Source organism: Sebastes umbrosus, chromosome 6 (assembly GCF_015220745.1).
Source record: "Sebastes umbrosus isolate fSebUmb1 chromosome 6, fSebUmb1.pri, whole genome shotgun sequence".
Lineage (NCBI taxonomy): Eukaryota > Metazoa > Chordata > Actinopteri > Perciformes > Sebastidae > Sebastes > Sebastes umbrosus.
The window spans coordinates 5,397,420-5,416,415 of NC_051274.1; the positions used below are offsets into that span (position 1 = coordinate 5,397,420).

General features: G+C 41.0%; 2 protein-coding genes across 20 annotated transcripts in view; both read left to right on the plus strand.

Moving 5' to 3' along the window:
• The window catches only part of ralgapb (Ral GTPase activating protein non-catalytic subunit beta), a 34,563-nt gene extending 23,922 nt beyond the window's left edge, over positions 1-10,641 (plus strand). For 6 of the 17 annotated variants that reach the window (XM_037772152.1, XM_037772155.1, XM_037772156.1 and 3 more), the window contains 13 exons: positions 331-518; positions 718-821; positions 1,606-1,761; positions 1,917-1,982; positions 2,486-2,695; positions 3,749-3,907; positions 4,097-4,265; positions 4,402-4,524; positions 5,070-5,206; positions 5,315-5,423; positions 5,671-5,749; positions 7,419-7,567; positions 8,327-10,641. In XM_037772152.1, the coding sequence (XP_037628080.1) occupies positions 331-518; positions 718-821; positions 1,606-1,761; positions 1,917-1,982; positions 2,486-2,695; positions 3,749-3,907; positions 4,097-4,265; positions 4,402-4,524; positions 5,070-5,206; positions 5,315-5,423; positions 5,671-5,749; positions 7,419-7,567; positions 8,327-8,520 (1,843 nt within the window). In that variant the 3' untranslated portion in view covers positions 8,521-10,641. The remainder of the gene's footprint in view (positions 1-330; positions 519-717; positions 822-1,605; positions 1,762-1,916; positions 1,983-2,485; positions 2,696-3,748; positions 3,908-4,096; positions 4,266-4,401; positions 4,525-5,069; positions 5,207-5,314; positions 5,424-5,670; positions 5,750-7,418; positions 7,568-8,326) is intronic. The other 11 variants (XM_037772162.1, XM_037772164.1, XM_037772168.1 and 8 more) reach the window with 6 other exon arrangements.
• Positions 10,642-13,846: 3,205 nt separating this feature from the next.
• The window catches only part of prex1 (phosphatidylinositol-3,4,5-trisphosphate-dependent Rac exchange factor 1), a 110,262-nt gene continuing 105,112 nt past the window's right edge, over positions 13,847-18,996 (plus strand). Inside the window, exon 1 of one of the 3 annotated variants that reach the window (XM_037774119.1) lies at positions 13,847-14,325. In XM_037774119.1, coding sequence (XP_037630047.1) covers positions 14,179-14,325 — 147 coding nt within the window. In that variant the 5' untranslated portion in view covers positions 13,847-14,178. The remainder of the gene's footprint in view (positions 14,326-18,996) is intronic. The other 2 variants (XM_037774117.1, XM_037774118.1) reach the window with 2 other exon arrangements.

Here is an 18,996-nt window from a genome sequence, read left to right on the forward strand (position 1 = left end):
TATGCATGTATGTAATCCCGAAAGGATAAATACCCAAATCCCAAAATTGAAAACTTAATACCTACCCAACGAACGAATAACCAAATAGTCGAATACCAGCCCTAATTAGCAATACATTTGAATTTCACTTTTACATTATTTTTGTCTCCAAAAAGAATGTTGTAACTTAGTTGGACTTTATATGTTAGTCATTCTACTAAATGATGTATCTGTTGTGTTTTTCTGCTGATACAATGACCTACTTTCCCCAGATTTTCTGCTGAATCTCCCTGCAGCACATAAATGAAGCATGTTTTCCCTATTGACCTAGTTTGCTGTGGTGTTCCCCAGTATCATGCAGGTGCTGGGGGCCTTCCCTTCCCCGAGCGGACCTGCCTCCACCTGCAGCCTGCTGAACGAAGACACCCTGATCCGCTATGCCAGACTCAGTGCCACAGGAGCCAGCAACTTCCGCTACTTTGTCCTGGACAACTCGGTCATCCTCGCCATGCTGGAGCAACCTCTGGGCAACGAGCAGAGTCAGTAGCTTAACATCCATCCTTTGACGTAATACCAGGTTATTGAGATATTGAGGAGAATTATGGCGTTACTTGGTTCATTCTTAATGTACATGTAGAGACCGCATCACCCGCCATGTACCAAGCACTGCTTAGGGAAAATCAATTACAAACATGCCCTCCTGTTTCTCCATAAATGAGAGCATCTCTGTCCTCACAGACCCGAGTCCATCAGTGACAATTTTGATCCGAGGGACGGCTGGCAGACACGCCTGGACCATGCAGCTCTTCCACCAACCCAGAGGAGCTCGGGCCAATCAGAGGGTGAGATCACACTGCGGTTTACTGCAGCATGAAAGATAACAATGCTAAACCATAGGGACGTTAATAATAAACAGTTTAACCGTTAACCACCATTAAGAATTTTGACCTATTAATGTTAGAGGAAATATTAAAAAATAAATAAATTAAATAAATAAAAACTGAGCAATATTCAGAGGAGCAGCTTGTCACTTAAAGGAGAATAGCTGGTCCACCTTAACAGCCCACCTTAAGTGAGTCTGAGCCGGTGTTTCAAGATACAGGAGCTTAGCTTGGGAATTGAGGAGTTGTAGCATTAATTCACCGATAAATAAACTGTACACACACTGCACTGCTACGTTCACAGCTATAAGGCCCCCGACAACCCCACACTCACCGCCGCCAAACACATGGCCTGTCGGATACTCGCTAATGTTACGCCGGACTGACCGTTACGCCGTATGTGTGACAACGGTGAGCTCGAAGCCACCAGCAACGCTACATCTGCGAACGCAGCACAAACATACACTCGGTCTGTCGGACACTCACTAACGTTATGCCGGACTGTGGTTGCAGCTGGGCACTTCAATCACAGCACCGCTGCATGCAATGCACTTATCTTGTCCTGGTTAACAGTTAGTAATCTGTTAACGAGGGTCAGCTATCGGTTTGAAAAAAAATTGCATCCATACTAAACCAATACCACTCCAGAAATGTTGTTAGAATGACATGCTCGAGTTTTGCTTTCGTAAAAGCTCCACATCTGTTTCGCTGATAACAAAACCTGTCTACTTCTCTGCTTCTACAGCAGGTGTTTGTTCCCGAAGGCCGTCCAACGCCCAACAACGTTGTGGGTATCAAGTACAACGTCAAGCAGAGGCCCTTCCCCGAAGAGGTGGATAAGATTCCACTTGTCAAAGCTGATGTCAGTATTCCTGACTTGGATGACATTGTCAGTAAAGAGGTGAGATTCACTTCCTGTCATTGATCTTGTATCCACATTATGACTAATAAATAAAAGATTCTACTTACTTAAACAAGATTGTTTGTTGCCATGGCTAAACCAGAGCCATGCAGGTAAATGAATCCCTCATAATATTTGTTATTATACGAACCCAGGTGTGTTGTATGGGCTGGCAGGATGATCGGAGAGCTACAAATACAATGATGAGTAATTACCCACACGTGAGTTGTTGGAGAGATGAAATTCCACTTGGGTGTCTCATGGAAAAAAGGGTCAAATCATCTGGTTTGGTGGAAAGCATATGATGATCTTAGATGATGTGCGGTTTCTCAATCCAATGCAATAATTTGTAGCTTTCAATCCGAAACCACGGTCTGATAAAAATGACCACAGAGTTGAATCAATACCTCTCTGACACATTAAAAGCTTCAAAAAAGACTGAAGTTATTGAAGAGCTGTTGCACTGGATTGGATTGTACAGGTTTAGTTAATAAAAATGGTTTCTCCGATTAAATGTTTGACACCAGTGTTTTAAAGCACAGGTGCGCACAGGTGCACACTAGTGACTCTTTTCACATCAACTTTGGGAGCTGACGTCTCAGTATTTGGACTGTGGGACTTGGTCTTTGTGGGTTTATGGTAAATTTATGCAATCGAGTGCCATTCATCAGCCACATCCTATAAAAATGATCTTAAAATTGCCCCGTCCCCTTCTTCTTTTCAGCTGGAAGTTCAGCATGACAAGCTCCGTATTCTGATGACCAGGCAGATCGACTATGAGAACGCCTTGGAGCGGCACAGCGAGGAAATGTGGAAATCCAAGACTTACCCTGACCCACAGACCGACTGCAAACCCCCTCCACCCTCGCAGGAGTTCCAGACCGCACGCCTCTTCCTCTCCCACTTTGGCTTTCTGTCTCTGGAGGCGCTCAAGGTTGGTAAACAGAATTTGTGCGATCGTGGCCAATGAGAAAGTCTCTTGGATTGGAGTTGCGAAAAATGTTTTCTGCCAATATCAAATGTTATATACAAGTCCTCCAGCAATTTATACTTAAATAGAATCCCAATACAAAAGTACCAGTTAAAGTTACGTCTGTGGAATGAATGAATGTGAATAAATTAGGGCTGTCAAAGTTAATGCGATAATAACGTGTTAATGCAAATTTGTTTTAAAGCCACTAATTTCTTTAACGCATTAATGCTATTGATCTTTCAAAGGTTGTAGCGGGCGCAAGCTAGAGTGATGATACTGGCATCATATGAAACAACAAAAACCATGGAATCCATTGGTACCAACCATGTTAACGCCACTAATTTCTTTAAAGCATTAACGCAACTTGCAATGTTTAGGTTGTAACCATGTCATACTAGCTTGTCGCGAAGGAGGTTAAATAACGCTCCAAACTTGAGCTAAATTTTGGCGAGGAAAAATTGGCATGGCCAATTTCAAAGGGGTCCATTGTCCTCTGACCTCAAGATATGTGAATGAAAATGGGTTCTGTGGGTACCCACGAGTCTCCCCTTTACAGACATGCCCACTTTATGATAATCACATGCAGTTTTGGGGCAAGTTATAGTCAAGTCAGCACACTGACACACTGACAGCTGTTGTTGCCTGTTGGGCTGCAGTTTGGCATGTTATGATTTGAGCATATTTTTTATGCTAAATGCAGTACCTGTGAGGGTTTCTGGACATTGTTTTGTGTTGTTAATTGATTTCCAATAATAAATATATACATACATTTGCATAAAGTAGCATATTTGGCCACTCCCATGTTGATCAGAGTATTAAATACTTGACAAATCTCCCTTTTAAGGTACATTCTGAACAGATACAAAATGTGCGATTAATTTGTAATTAACTGGACAATTATGTGATTAATCGCGATTAAATATTTGAATTAATTGTCAGCCTTAGTATTAATACCTTTTTATAGTATTGTTATAGTTAATTTAGAATGCATGTAAATTCATTTATTTTTGACAGGAGCCCAACAACAGTCGTCTACCTCCTCATCTGATTGGCCTGGAGTCATCCTTGCCAGGGTTTTTTGATGACATCAGCTACCTGGACCTGCTTCCCTGCCGACCATTTGACACTGTCTTTATTTTCTATGTGAGGGCTGGACAGAAGAGCAGCCCTGAGGTGAGGGAACTCACAACAGATTCTGTACAATATAAAACAGTATACTGTATAATGATGATAATGATAAGTTTGGCTTGTATTTACTTACAACAGGAATGAAATGGCTTGAATTTAATCATAAGACTTACGTATATGTATATAAAAATGTGTGGATAACAATGGGTGTGTTCTTGTGCTTGCGGTGATCAGATCCTGAGGAATGTGGAGTCATCGTCCTGCGTCCAGCCCCACTTTTTGGAGTTCCTGCTGTCCCTGGGCTGGCCTGTGGACGTGGGACGCCACCCTGGGTGGACGGGACACCTAGACACCAGCTGGTCCCTCAACTCCTGCTCCGACAGCAATGATATACAACAAACAGGTAAGCTACTAAGCCAACTGCTGCGTTGGATCTGAGGAAGACTTTGGACGAAGGCACATATTGGCATCTGTTTTTTATCTACATGTTGGATATTCGTGGTAACTAAGTCAATGTTAAAAAAATCTTTTCATTGTAGAGGACGCAGCTACTCCTGAGGACACAGGAGGCTCAGTGTTCAACGGGGAGAAGAAAGTTTTATACTACGCTGATGCTCTGACAGAGATTGCCTTTGTTGTTCCATCATTAACAGAAAATTCTGGTCAGTATTCACTACCCTGATAAAATATAAAAATGAAACATGCTAAAATGGGTCACCAAATATACTTGGGCTGCCGTTACTATATGGGCGGCCCGCCTAAGTAAAGTCTATGAGTGAGAGACACTGCTTATGTTTCTAATCACTTTTACATTAAGGCTATATTTCACTTATGTTTCACAAAACACATAGTTTTGTTGGGCTGTACTGAAACATTCCTCTCATTGAGTAGGTAGTTGTATAGCAGCTGAAAAGGCTTTTTAAGCAGTTATTTAAAAAAAAAAAGTGAAAGAAGGTTGTTTAATAAATTTGTATGATTGAACTTGTGCACATTGAGACAGTGTAATGAAATGCTGAATGACTTAATAACAGCTCAGTTATTTTTTATAATGAAGAGGTCTTTGTTTCCCTGGCACAAAAGGGGAATAAATAACAGCAACGGCGGGCAGGTATCTGCCCAGAATTTTGCAAACCGTGTATCCCTAATGAAAACCCAGTGAGGGATTCAGGGATGACAGAGTTGCCATTTGATCTTTGTTGTTTCTCAGAGGAATCATCGGTGCACAGTGACTCCACAGTGGAGGCAGACACCAACGCAGACATCATGCCTGGTTCTCTCAAACAACCCAATCTGACTCTGGAGCTGTTCCCCAACCATTCTGAAAATCTGGAGTCTGCCAAAAAGGTAAAGTGTGTATTCAAAGGAACTGTATGCTGACAGCACTGATTATGAGTGCTAATTGTTTTATGTAGCGTTTGCTTAAACTCCCTGTGTATTGTGCTATTTCTGTAGCTGAGTCCTTTGGTAAAGACAAAGAGGTCATCGACTGGAAAGTCTTTCCCACCACTGGGTCCTGAGACGAAGGTGTTTGTGGTCTGGGTGGAGCGCTTCGATGATATCGGTAGGCACTACCCTATCCTGTCATTTGAGACTACTAGCAGTGGAGAATAATGTATTGTCTCTCTGTGTAGATTATATTCTATTTCTTTTTATAGCATTTCCTCTTGTTCAGTTGGTAGGTTAATCCACACAAATGTTTTCAGTGAAAGCTACCTCTGTAGCCTTAAAAGGTGGCTGTAAAAAGCTTTTTCTTAGGTATGTGACTAATGGATTGAAGTACATGAATGTCATTGTTTTTGTGTTTTTAGAGAACTTCCCGTTGTCTGATCTCTTGGCGGAAACCAGCACGGGCTTGGAAGCTAGCATGAGCAACAGCACTTCCTGCAGGTATTCAGCAGTTTACACTCTGACACACTTTGCTGCCAGTATGGAGAACATATGGTTCATGAATCTGTTTTGGTCAGGTGCAAAAATGAAGAAAGAGAAAAACAATTCTGCAAAATAGCATGTGTCCTCACATGCTGGGTAACAAACAGTGCACAAACACATGCCGTGCAAAACAGGAAGTACAACATGCAGTGTGTGCAAAAGCAGGCAGAGAAAAGGAACTGTGGCGGAGCTGTGACAACGGTTACCAGTGTGAAGTGGCTTACAGGAAAATTCAGTTTTTGTGAAACATGATTAATATGTACGTTGGTTTGGTCACCCTTTATAATGTTGAGATAACATGCTACTCAGCAGCTTGGTTGTGGATAGATTGACATTACCTGAGGCCACAGACCACAAGACTCAAACTAATTTAAATTAGGGCTGTCAAAATTAACATGATAATGTCGTGTTAACGCAAATTCATTTTAATGCCACTAAGTTCTTTGACGCATTAACGCAGGTCTGCGTGAAATAATTCTGATCGCATCCAACGACGCCCATATGAATTGCCTTCGAGAGCCACCACCACAAAAGTAGCGGGAGAGTGGGGACAGACTACGGCGGTTGCCTTCACCAGAGACTATTGGACTCCACTTAGCAATCCCAGTTACCTCGGGGTGACAGCGCTTTATTTTGACCCGCAGTGGGAACTTTGGTCGCATTTCCAAAATGTACATGTTTTTATCTAACAAAATATTCTGCTTCAATCCATATTTGTTGGCGTTTAGCCTTTCAAAAACAACATTTTCCCTGCAGTCAAAAATACAAAGGGAGGCATGTACCTGTTTAATGGGGCGGTCTAGCAGCAACCAAAAAGTGTCATAAATTACATTTATATTACCATAATAACAAAATATAATTTTTTTCCCCCATTTTTTAGGGTGTTGATTTCATAAAATATGACGACAGACATTCAGAGCTTCATTCAAAAACCTCAATAGAACCTTCAAATGCAAAAAAATTACATTCGTTATAGCCCTACATTGAACATAAAGTCAGTACACTGACAGCTGTTTGTCCTTGTTGGGCTTTAGTTTGCCATGTTGTGATTTGCGATTAACGATGGACAATCATGCGATTAATCGAGATTATTTTCATGGATTGAAAGCCCTAATTTAACCAAATTAACAATGCCACTTTTGAGAGGGTGTTGTCTGGAGGTGTGTGTTTCTGATACAACATGACGACAGTTCATTTAATTAGTGATAGAACTCATTTCCTGAGTGGCCAGGTCCTTTGAAAGATAATGGGTGTTTGACATTTGTGAAGATTGCTAATATCACTTTTTCTTATTTTCAAAGCTAACAAATAAGCTATTATGTGCAATTAAAATGCTGAAAATGGCATCAAGTCCAGTCAGGCATAGACACATTTTCTCTGCCTACATAATTGTTTCATGTGGAGTGAAAATCTATTGGCATTAGTTCAGTCAAGTTCTACGTGATTGCAGTCTGATCTGTCAAGACTGATCATACATACATTTGGTACTTTTATCATGTTTTGTTTTGTATTGTATTGTGCTACTGTTTTTTCAAATATTATTCTATATTAATTTATTGTTCTAGCTTGTTGCAAATCACCAACATCATCGTTGTCCTCTCTGTTTTTGTAATTGTTTCTGCTACAGGTCAGGGTTACTAGAGAAGGACGTTCCTCTGATCTTCATCCAACCTCTGAAGACGGGACTCTTCAGAATCCGGCTGCATGGAGCTGTGGGGAAATTTGGCATGGTGATTCCCCTGGTGGACGGCATGGTGGTCAGCCGCAGAGCACTAGGTAATGGCTCTATATGACTCTCTCTTTGTTTATTCCTCACTACAGTACTATATACGTTTCCTTCTTTCCTCATCACAGACAACATAAGCAACGAGTGTTAACGCATGATAGGGTTTCCACACGGAGTCTATTAGGATCATTGATGAGCTTACTGAAATAATAATATGTACACATAAATATTTTATGGTTGGCGTTTGAGTTAAATGGTAATAAACCCCATTTAATCGGTTTATATTGTTTTTCAATTCAGGAATTACGGTTTGTAACTGGGGCTGTCAAAGTTAATGGGATAATAACATGTTAACGCAATTTTTTTTAACGTCATAGTACCATAAAAAAAAAATGATTTAAAGCATTTATCTATCCTGTACTGGTACATATATTTTACCTTGAAAAACATAATAAATCTCATTCTGCTTTTCAATGTATGTAATGCCACGCTTTGCCAGCAGGTGGCAAAGTTGGAAGCTAGGTTTGATGGTTGCTTTGGCTTTCCAAAACAGAAATGTAGAAGAGTACATCTTTTTTTTTTATTTATTTATTTTTTAAACTTTGTCTCTTTAGTCAAAGCAGTTAGTAAAATGTTGGAATGTCTTTTCCATCCTCATTTTTATCTTCACTACTTTCATCTCGGTAGAAGGTGCATCAGTTGTTATAGAATTCATCCTTTTTTAAAAGATTCCTTTGTATACAGTCTCAAAACTTTCCTATTTGTCTACTTTGCCCTGATGAGCTCCTGTGTTTGCATCCTCCTCCCAGGGTTTCTTGTGCGCCAAACAGTCATCAACGTGTGCCGACGGAAGCGTCTGGAAAGTGACTTGTACAACCCGCCTCACGTGAGGCGGAAGCAGAAAATAACTGAGATAGTCCAGCGTTACCGCAACAAGCAACTGGAGCCGGAGTTTTACACCTCGCTCTTCCACGAGGTGGGGGAGGGAAAGCTTCACCTCTAACCCCCCTGCCCTGTCCTAACACTGGCCTGCAAGCACACACACACACACACACACACTCTTGTCCTATACTCATACACCATTTACAACTGTGCGTACACACACACACACACACACACACACACACACACACACAGAATCTTTATATTTATACTGTACTGTTTTGTTATTTATATGAATACATATATCAACACTGTCTGCCTTTGACTCCGAGAGCAAAGTGTCAAAAACCATGCCAAGGTGGAAAAAGCTGCATTTCTATGTCGCGGCGGCTCATTGAAGATTTGAATGGCTGCAGTTCAACAGTGACAGTCTCTCTCTCTCTCCTCATTTAGGTTCATGCTTCGTTGCAAAAAGAGTTTCTGCTTGTCATTAACTGCAATAGTTACACTGTTGGCCTTTCTGAAATTGTAAAAAGTTTGTCCTTTAAACCCTGTGATATACGAGTGATGGTTTGGTAATACAGAGCTGTGTCCAAAATCCAGATCTGCATATCTGTTTTTGTTTTAATCAAACAGATTTATGGTTGGATTTTTGCCAAGGAGACAACAAAATGTTTTGTAACGTACATCGCTGCTGCTTCGAGGCAAGTGGCTTCAAGAGAACAAACGATTGACCGCATTAACCCATAATCTACAACAAATTCTCATCTAACATGCAGACGCCTGCTAAAGTCTTCCTCGTGCGAACACATTCGGCCATCGCAGCAGCTGACTGAGCACACCGATTTTTTGCCGTTTGTATATTTTTTATTTTCCAGATGATTTCTAGAACTCCTACGTTGTATTACTGTATGTGGGTGTCATTTTTGACACCTGCGCCGTCTCTGTGCCAGTCTGAAAGTCGTCCCATCTCACAACAGCCACTGCACTGTGTGTGTGTGTGTGTCCACATGTATGTTTGTTCAGCCAGTCAAATCATTTACACTACAAGGAGTCATAGTGACACCTAAAAAGCCCATACATGGCATTTAAAGATTAATTTCCTGAGTCAAAACATAACGCTAGAACTGGTTTACTCCTAATGCTGGGTAACGTGAGTTTATTGATAAAGAGAGTGGTTACAGAGCTCCTGGAGTTTGCACTTGATATTTGCTGGGCTAATATGAAATGACCATAAAGACATTTTAGGTTTGAAGTCTGCCAATACCAAACAGAACTATAGCACAGTTGAAGTGTCTTGCTCCTTCAAACAAATTTATGATGATGTATTCAAAGGCCAAAACACTCAATGTAACTTACAGCATTATATAAAGCTCTGACTGATCAAAGCTGTCATTTTTTTTTATTCTAAACCCCAAAAAGAGAATATTTAACTTGTCAAATATTCAATTTGGATAACTAAAATGTGCAGTTTTGCCTTCATACACACATTTTAGTAACTTTTTTTTGCTTCTCACGATTTGTTTCACTTTTGTTTACTCACTGTACTCTGGTTTTGATTCAAGCCCTCTCACTGTCTGCCTGTAACAATGTGAATTTATTTAGCACAGCGATGGAACAGGGCAAAACACCTCTAGTTTCTTTGTTATATTGGAAAGTCTTAATGCACTGAGCACATTTTACGTTTATTTTCTATTCCCTTTGGTTACCTTCCATGTCTTTTTGTACTTTTGTGCATTTTTGAAAGAAAACCCTGCTGAAGGAAGAGTTTTATCTTGTGAAGAGAATGAAGGAGAGGCGTCGTGGCGTTTTTAACCTATCATGTCTAATTGTGTGACTCACTTTTTATGACGGTGCTTTATGCACATGCCTTTTTTTGGAAGGAAAAAAAAGTACATTAAATATGCTTCAAAGAAACTACATACAATCAGTCATACATTGTATCCTATGTTACTCCTCCTGACGTTTGATCATATTTAAAGATTTGCCATGTACAGAAGCGGAGGATGATATGTAAATATATGATAGTGTAAGGCATTTACAAGTTGTCTGTTGCATTCCTCATCTGAGATGGCGAGCAAAGTTCTGTATGTATGCAATTATGTGTGGGAGCATCACAATGGGTATTGAATGTAACATGCATCAATTAAAACTATTATTGACATTTTAATTTTTCCCATTTACTAATACTTTGCTTTTTGTTTTCAGGATGTCTATGAGGAATAAAATGAAGTTGCACTTTTACTTTTTAATATTTAAAGCAGCAGTAGGCAGAATGTTTTTGGCATCATTGGGCAAAAAATCCATCATAACCTTTCAGTATATTGTAATTCAGGTGTTCTGAGAGAAAACTAGACTTCTGCACCTCCTCATGATTCTGTTTTCAGGTTTTAGAAAATGTAGCCAGTCAGGAGAGACTTTGGCCAATCACAGGTCATTTCAGAGAGAGAGCGTTCCTATTGGCTGTTCATTCAACGGAGGCAGCTGTCAATCACTTGCAAACTCCGATCAAACGGTCAAACTAGGCAGTGCTGATCAAATATGAATTAATATTCTGTTACTGTCATGCCTATTTCTCGAGTAAAATATTTTCATAAACATCTTGTAGTGTACTGTTTAGCTGTAAAATTAGAAGGTTTGCTCTGGCTGGTGGGCGGTGCTTTGTATTTCCTCATCTGATCTCATCATGGCTGCCGGGTCACAAATTCTCATTTTAAAGCTGAACAGTACACTACAAGATGTTTCTGAAAATATTTGAGGCAAAAAATTGCCATTACAATAACAGAATATTGATTCATATTTGATCTGCGCTGCCTAGTTTCACCGTTTGTTTGGAGTTCACAAGTGATTGACAGCTGCTCAGAGATGGCAAGACTCCAGCTCGGCTCTGATTGGTTGTTATCCTCCGGTCTGTGAAATCTTGCAGATGCCATTAGGAGCACCGGAGGACACGGAGGCACGTGATTTTTTTAATTCAGATTACCTTTCTTATGCACTACTGTCAGGATATAGTGATTGTTTTATAAAAATAACTTTTTTTTTAATCATATTTGCTCTGATTCTACCCACTGCAGCTTTAACTGATGGACGTGTCCCCTCCAGAAGCAACTGAGGCTCTATATTTAGATCTCAATTACTTTTATTAGTTAGAGCCAAAATTATACCTAAATAAAATGCAGACTTTTCAGTTCTGAATATTTGCAGCACAAACAGAATGGATGTGGCTTGTGGCATCAACGGTGGTCTGTTGTATGAGTGCAGTGAAACAAGCCGGATATTAACTTGATAAAACAGCCAACAGTTCCAGGGCGAGACCCTCCTGTCACAGCAGGTGTGCCTCCACACCCTGAAGCTGTAATGAAATATTAACGTACTGTAACCGAATTATTATTTGTACTCGGTCTACCATGACGACAGGCCTGAGCCTAAGCTTAACAGTTAGAGCTTTTCACCTTCTTTATACATGGATGCACCCTGTTTGCATAGGCCTACTGTAGCTATACAAACAGGGTGTACACCAACAACATATTCACAGAACTGGTTTAAATTGAGAAATTACTGTTTGAATTGGTATTAATACTGCACAAAAACAACCCATCCGTGATCCAGACACATAATAATGACAATAGTAGCACGAGACCAACAGCCCAGGAGCATATCGGGCACGAGACTCAAATGAGCCCTCATTCAATATGGACATATCGGAGTCAAAATAGGCATTACAAATTAATGTGGTCGACCTGGCTTTGTACCGGAGCGTGTTACCCGTTAGAAACATGGCTAGAAATAGAAAGTGAGATGTTTATCTGTTTTACACTGTGCTCATTCTGCAGGTGAAAGTGTGCCTGTATCCACCAGAGGACGCCTTCCTCTTAAACATAGCTAACACTAGCTACAGGTGGGATTCTGTTGTGACAGGTAGGGGCCTACATATTTAGCTAGCTAGCTAACTTACTCAAACATTATTTTAAATATTTAATAGCGTTATAGGTCATGTTCCTCAATTAGAAAACTTACTTTTAAAAAAAACATTCTAGGTACATTTTCATAAAACCTTGAGATCTTGTCATTCTGACCTGTAGTTCTGTCTTAAAGGTCCCATACCATGCTCATTTTCAGGTTCTTACTTGTATTTTGGGTTTCTACTAGAACATGTTTACATACTTTAATGTTTAAAAAAAACTTTATTTTCCTCATGCTGTCTGCTTGAATATACCTGTACTTACCCTTTGTCTGGAACGCTGCGTTTTAGTACATTTCAATGGAATTGCAACAGAATTGCATTGCTAGGCAACAGCTTGGGTCCATGTTTACTTCCTGTCAGCTGATGTCATTCACATACACTGCAACAGGAAATAAACTGGGACTCATTTAGAATGTTTAAGTTTGCAACTTTGAAACGGTCTAAAGATTGTAGATTTGTGACATCACAAATGCACAGAAATCCTGACGGCTTGTTTCAAAAGCTCAGTTTCTGAATACGGGCTGTGTGTATTTCTCTGTGGATTAAGCGTTTCGATACTTTCACAGTATTTATATAGAAATGAAACCTGCTTTATAATATAAAAGACATGAAAATGTCACTTTTTTTACAATATGGGACCTTTAAATTGCTAGCATAGCATTTGACTAAGAAGAAGGGATGATAACATTTGAATTGTGTTTCAAAGATTTTTACAAACAAAGTGAGATGTTTATCTTCTTTACACTGTGTTCATTCTGCAGGTGAAAGCTGCATTTGTGCCTGTATCCACCAGAGGGCGCCTTCCTCTTAACTATAGCTAACTAACACTGGCTACAGGTGAGCTGCTGCTGTGACAGGTAGGGGCCTAGCTAAATATTTAGCTAGCGAGCTAACTTACTCAATTAACATTATTTTAAATATTTAATAGCGTTATAGGTCGTGTTCCTCAATTGAAAGACTTACTTAATAAATATTCTAGGTACATTTTTCCTAAAACCTGGAAGTCTTGTATTGTGGTTCAACTGGTCTTTTAGAAAGATGGGCTAGTTATCTCCACTTAGCCTGACAGTATAGGCTGTATCCATCTCACAAATTGCATTTTATTGTGACTGTAGGACTCAGTTTAGGACTTTATGATGTGAATTAAAGTATTTGTTTTAGTATTTTATTTCAAGTTTTAATATATTTACATGGACTTAGTGTGTTTGAGGCATTCTAGTTATCTACTTATCTGAATTTGTTCATTTTTAGTTCTCATATGATATTACTTGTTTCCTGTTGAGCCACTTTAACATGAGGGACAATGTACATTGCTATTTTTAATATTCAGTAGTAGGCTGACATTATACTACAGTAGGCTAATGAATGGAAGCTGCAGTGAGCAGGCTACAGATGTGTGTGTTTGTTTGTGTGCTCACTGCAGAAGTGATCTGTGGCCCCCCTGTGTGTGTGTGTGTGTGTGTGTGTGTGTGTGTGTGTGTGTGTGTCTCTGTCTCTGTGTCCCTCCTCCTCCTCCTCCTCCTGCTGCTCTCTGCTCTCTGCCGTCTCTCCAGTCTGAACTGATCTACTGTTCCTTGCTCTGCTCTCTCTCAGCTGGTGTAGCGACCACACAGCCAGGCTCTCTCTCCGCTTGTTGTTTGGTACTTTTGGTGAACTTTATCTCCAGTGTGCGTGGTGCGTTGCAGCATCACTGCTCCTGAGGGCTTTTTGGGAAAACTTGCTGCTGAAAAATGGACTGAAGCAACAACTCAGCAAAGTGTGGATACTTAGTGAAAGAAGAGTATTTGTGTAGCCTCTCTGAGGGTTGAATTAACCATGATGGAAGAGGACGACGGGCATCATGAGAACGGGATCCGCAACACCAAGGAGTCGGACCGGCAGCAGCGGCTCCGGCTCTGTGTTTTAAATGAAATACTGAACACCGAGAGGGATTATGTCCGGACACTGCTCTTCCTCCAGTCTGTAAGTTTGACATCACCTTTCTCACGTTGCTTGTGTCCACGTTCCGCTCTCTCCTACGCGGACAGAACGTCACGCCAAACCCCGATCATAAATCATGAAATTCAAGTTTATCTTTCCTTTTTGACCAACATACACATTGTATGAGACAACTGGTGATATTTTATGAAATGGCAGGCTACACTCTTCAATTCGGCATATATACAGTACATGCAGTGGCACGCGTTGTAAGATAAAATCAACTTTAATATTTCCCCCCTGCTGTAGCTTTACGGACCGGGTATGAAGATAAAACCACCTGCGATTTGTCTTGGGTTTGGCGTGACGTTTTGTACACAAGAGTAGCTCCCCTGTTTGTATTCTAACTTTTCAATCCCATGTTATTGTTACATATATAAACAGGCTCCAGAGTCAGACACACCTCGCAGCTGTGATTTTGAGCTTTTGTTGGCGGCACAATGTGTTTTTTCTTCACACAGACTTTTTATTGACAGCTTTATTCTGAAAGGGCAGGCTGCTGGAGAAGCATAGCTGTGTCTAACTTGCTTCATCTTAGCCTAATGTTATCAATGCAAATAGAAACATATTCCTTGGAAGATCTGTTACAATTTAGGCATGGGGGGTTTCCATATGGGTATGAATGCTTGGGGGCATCATTCACACCTCTCCATTGTGTGCTAAAGCTCAGGTTCAAAACAATCAAAGAGCTCAGAGCTCAATCCACACTGGCTTTGCAAATAAATAGATATTCATGAGTATTCAACACCACCACACCTCCTTTTTCCCAGACAGAGATAAGAAACCATGTCACTGCAGCTACTTATTCGCTCATTGTACATCAGCTGGCTGTGATGAATGAACGTCCTGGTAATTTTACACGCTCCTTTCAGCCACCAACACAGTGCCAGTGTAGATGTCTCCCACCTGCAGGAAACTGATCAATTTGTCACTTTTGCTTGTCATTTTTCGTTGTCTTTCTCCTCCCCTCATCCTTGCCTTGTCATCTGTGGTACTCGCACAGTGCAGGTGGTGTCTGCTTCCAGCTGAGACAAAGTCAGCGTGTGGTTAACTCCAAATTGGCTGCATTTATCGTGACAGCAATAATGTGACTTTATTATTATGCTTCATTGCTTGCTGTAGGGAAATCTCCTCTTTTGTTGCCCCCCTCTACAACAATGTCAAAGGTCAGCGTCAGCAACAAAACATAACCCTTCAGCTGGAAGAGATTCAGGCTCTTATACTCGCTCTGCCACCCTGCTGACTCAAAAGGTGAAAAGGCAACCGTTGATTGTTGTGAACGTTACTTGCTGTTTCTTAGGAAAATGCTTATGATTCAGTTCATTTTCCACTGCCAAGCGTTTGTCAAACATGGTCGTGGTTCCCTCTTTCTCTTGTGCTGTCACGTGTTAAGGAACTTCCTCAAAGTTCTTGAAATAAGTCGGTTCTTCTGTACAGACGGTTCACAGTAGCCTAGTGTCACAAAGATACTAAATGATCATTACAGACTTCAAGTCATGATGATGCAGTACTTTCTCCAGATTATACCAACATAATGTAGCTTCAAGATGCAACCGCATCCTGAACTTTACTTTTCTGAATGGATTTAAACTCCACAACATTGAGGGGCCAATCTCTGTGGCACTGTTTCCTTTCTTGGTTACACAAGATGCAGCCAAGGCTTATCTTCTGTTACAAGACAGACCAGGCAGCAAAGGGACATGCTTTGACCTCCCCCACCCTCCCCACCCCACAAAACCCAGTTCCGACATAATGATAAAGACAAAGCCCCAATGATTTATCAGAGAAGTCTGGGAGCTTTTTCCTGTGAACATCTGAAAGCTGTCAGTGCCAGTGCCCTCCACCATGCTCCTCCCCATCATCACATCAATTGGCATGTCTTGATTTAAGCCATCCGGTGTATAGCCAGAGGGGAGTCAGGCTCCCAGACTGAAATTCTGTTATCACCTGTGTCTTTGCATAGAATGCCCTTTTATTCACCCAAGGATCCAGTCACACAGAGTGTCAAGATTTAGTCCATATTTTCCATTGTTATGTTATGACTATAGTTTTCTTTTTGTTGGGATTCATGGTAGGGCTGGGCGACATGGAGAATATCAAAAATCACAATATTTTTTACCAAATACCTCGATATTGATGTTGTGACCATATTATAGGTTTAACTTGACCATTGGTGCTTTTACAGAATATTTACACCATGAGGTTTTTTGATAGATAATCATCAGTAATGTGGATATAATGACTAAGTGTAAAAGACAAATAATATAAGAGCTAGAACAGTCTGGTAAGTTCAGAAAATGACATCAATTTACTGTAATGCAGCCTTTAAAACCAGGAAAATACAACACTTATGCCATATTATGATATCTAAAATCTAAGACGATATCTATCTCTTATATCACAAAATATTGATGGTTGATCGATATATTACCCAGCCCTAATTCCTGAGGATGGTATTCCACTGTTGCACATTCGCAGTTTGATAATAAATGCTTATTTCTGGTACTCAATTCAATGAATCATCCTTTTTAGTTTAAAAAAGGATATGCAAGTTATGTGCCATTGCTCTGTACTGTAAAAAATGTTTGTATCATCTTGTTATAGTGTTTCTGTAGACTGGAATAGATGCATAAGATTGCCCTCATTACTAGTCATCTTCACATATGGGCACACACTGTGTAAACAAGTCTTGATGCCAAGCATGCTGCTCTGTATTAATGCACCATATATGTGATAGTATATGCTGTGCGAACATTGAGGCCATAGAAAAATCCACTGAATCTCTGTATGGAGGACTTTGTGGCATTGAGGCTCAGTGATTTAGGTTGCCGAAGGAGTACATGGACAAGAGAGAAGAACCACCAATCCTCTGCAAATCCCTCCCATGCTCTCCGTCCAGGGTCCAGCTGAGCCGGCTCCTCTTTCCTCAGTGGGAGCCGAGGCTTTGTCACCACGCAGCTCACTGTGGTGTTGATAAGGGAAGTCTGGCTGTGGGAGCCCAGAACATATGGTTTCAGTAAAGATACAGAGTGGTTCAGGGTGGGGGGTAGGTGGGTTGGGGATGCATAGCCCTTCAGTGTGAAGAGGCTAAAGCAGTGATGGGGAAGGAAAAGTGAGAGTGGTTCTAAAATCAGATTGTTTTCTGAGCAGTTATTTGTGTTTCAAAGACATATTTATGTGATCACAAGTGATATCTTTCACATATTTAGGTGTCTGCTTTTTCTCAACCTGCCTCCTCTAGTTCCTGCATTTCACCGAATGCCCTTTGACAGGTCACGGAGCATGTTTGATATACTGACGCATTCTTCTGTGAGTTATGTATGTGGTGACAGCGGGGATAGGGATAACAAGGTGTTTTCCCCCAGTCAGTAAAAGTGAACTGCCTCTATGACTGAAAACACAACATGGTTTGAGGTTGCAGTGCTTTCTAGTCTCCTGATGCCACAGTGCTATTTGTTGAACATCAGTGCAGACCGTAAAGTTTTGATTTGTGGAACTGACACCACAGCGTGACATATACTGTTGATGTTTAGATAACTGAAACATCTTTTGCTGTTACACCGACCGGACATATCTGGGCATGTCTATATTTAACTTTAAAGTTACCGTGATGTTTAAGTATATTGATTTTTGGCTGGAGTGCTGAGGGCAGGAGAAGCAGTCTCCCAATGCATGGTGGGAGTGTTGTGGCGAGTTGGAGAGGGTCTGTATTAAATCTCAACTTCACGCAAATGAGCCCGTCCAGCGTGACGCGTCCAGCTCACGAAACTTGGCCCAAGCTGTCAAACTAGGCGATCTAGTTCTAAAATGAAATGAGATTCAGCAGTGTCATATAACCTATTTCTCACTTAAAATGTTTTGAGAAGTAGATTTTGCTGGATTGTTTAGACGGAATAACAGAAAGTTTATGAGCAGGCTGCCATGTTGCAGAAAACCAGGGACCAATCAGGTGCATTCAACGATATGGTAGGCCTACGTCACCGCTTGAACGGAGTGGATATGTACCGCTGGATTTAACATTATAGACATGACCACTGACTATTTGTGTAACAATTTAACCACAAATTCCCAGACTGACCATACACGGTCCAGCCATATACTTGGAGTCTTGTTTATGTCAACCCCATCAGCTTCTTTCTTATCTGTAGGCAACTGACAGTTTTGTTTCCCTCAGTCTCATCGGGGTTTCCCCCCCCATGTCCAGGACAGAAATTGAACAGTGGCAGAATGGCAGCTAGCTGTTGAACGCCCACATCACTCTCCATTGCCTTATCGCTGATTTATTTTCCACCTCCCTTTGTGCTCCGTCACAACCTCCGGGATCTTTAGCCCCCGTACAGAATCACTTCTCAATCGCTGTGATTGCAAATGACACACAAAAGAGATGGTTATCCGGCTTTGGCATCTCAGCCATTCTGCATGTCACTCATCCCCTGGCAATTACCAGCGCCAACGAGCTCATCCAATGTGCTGGGGGGAAGCACGTAGGGATGGTGGGAGGAGAAGAGGTGAGAAGGGGGTTGAGGGGTGTGAAAAGAGGGATTAGAGGATTCATTTTGCTCAGTGTTATCACTGCAAATCTCCAAATCTATTGCTTCTTTGAGGTAGTGAGTGCAAGCAGTCTCATTTAAACAAGCTGACTCCTGCTCAATTCCA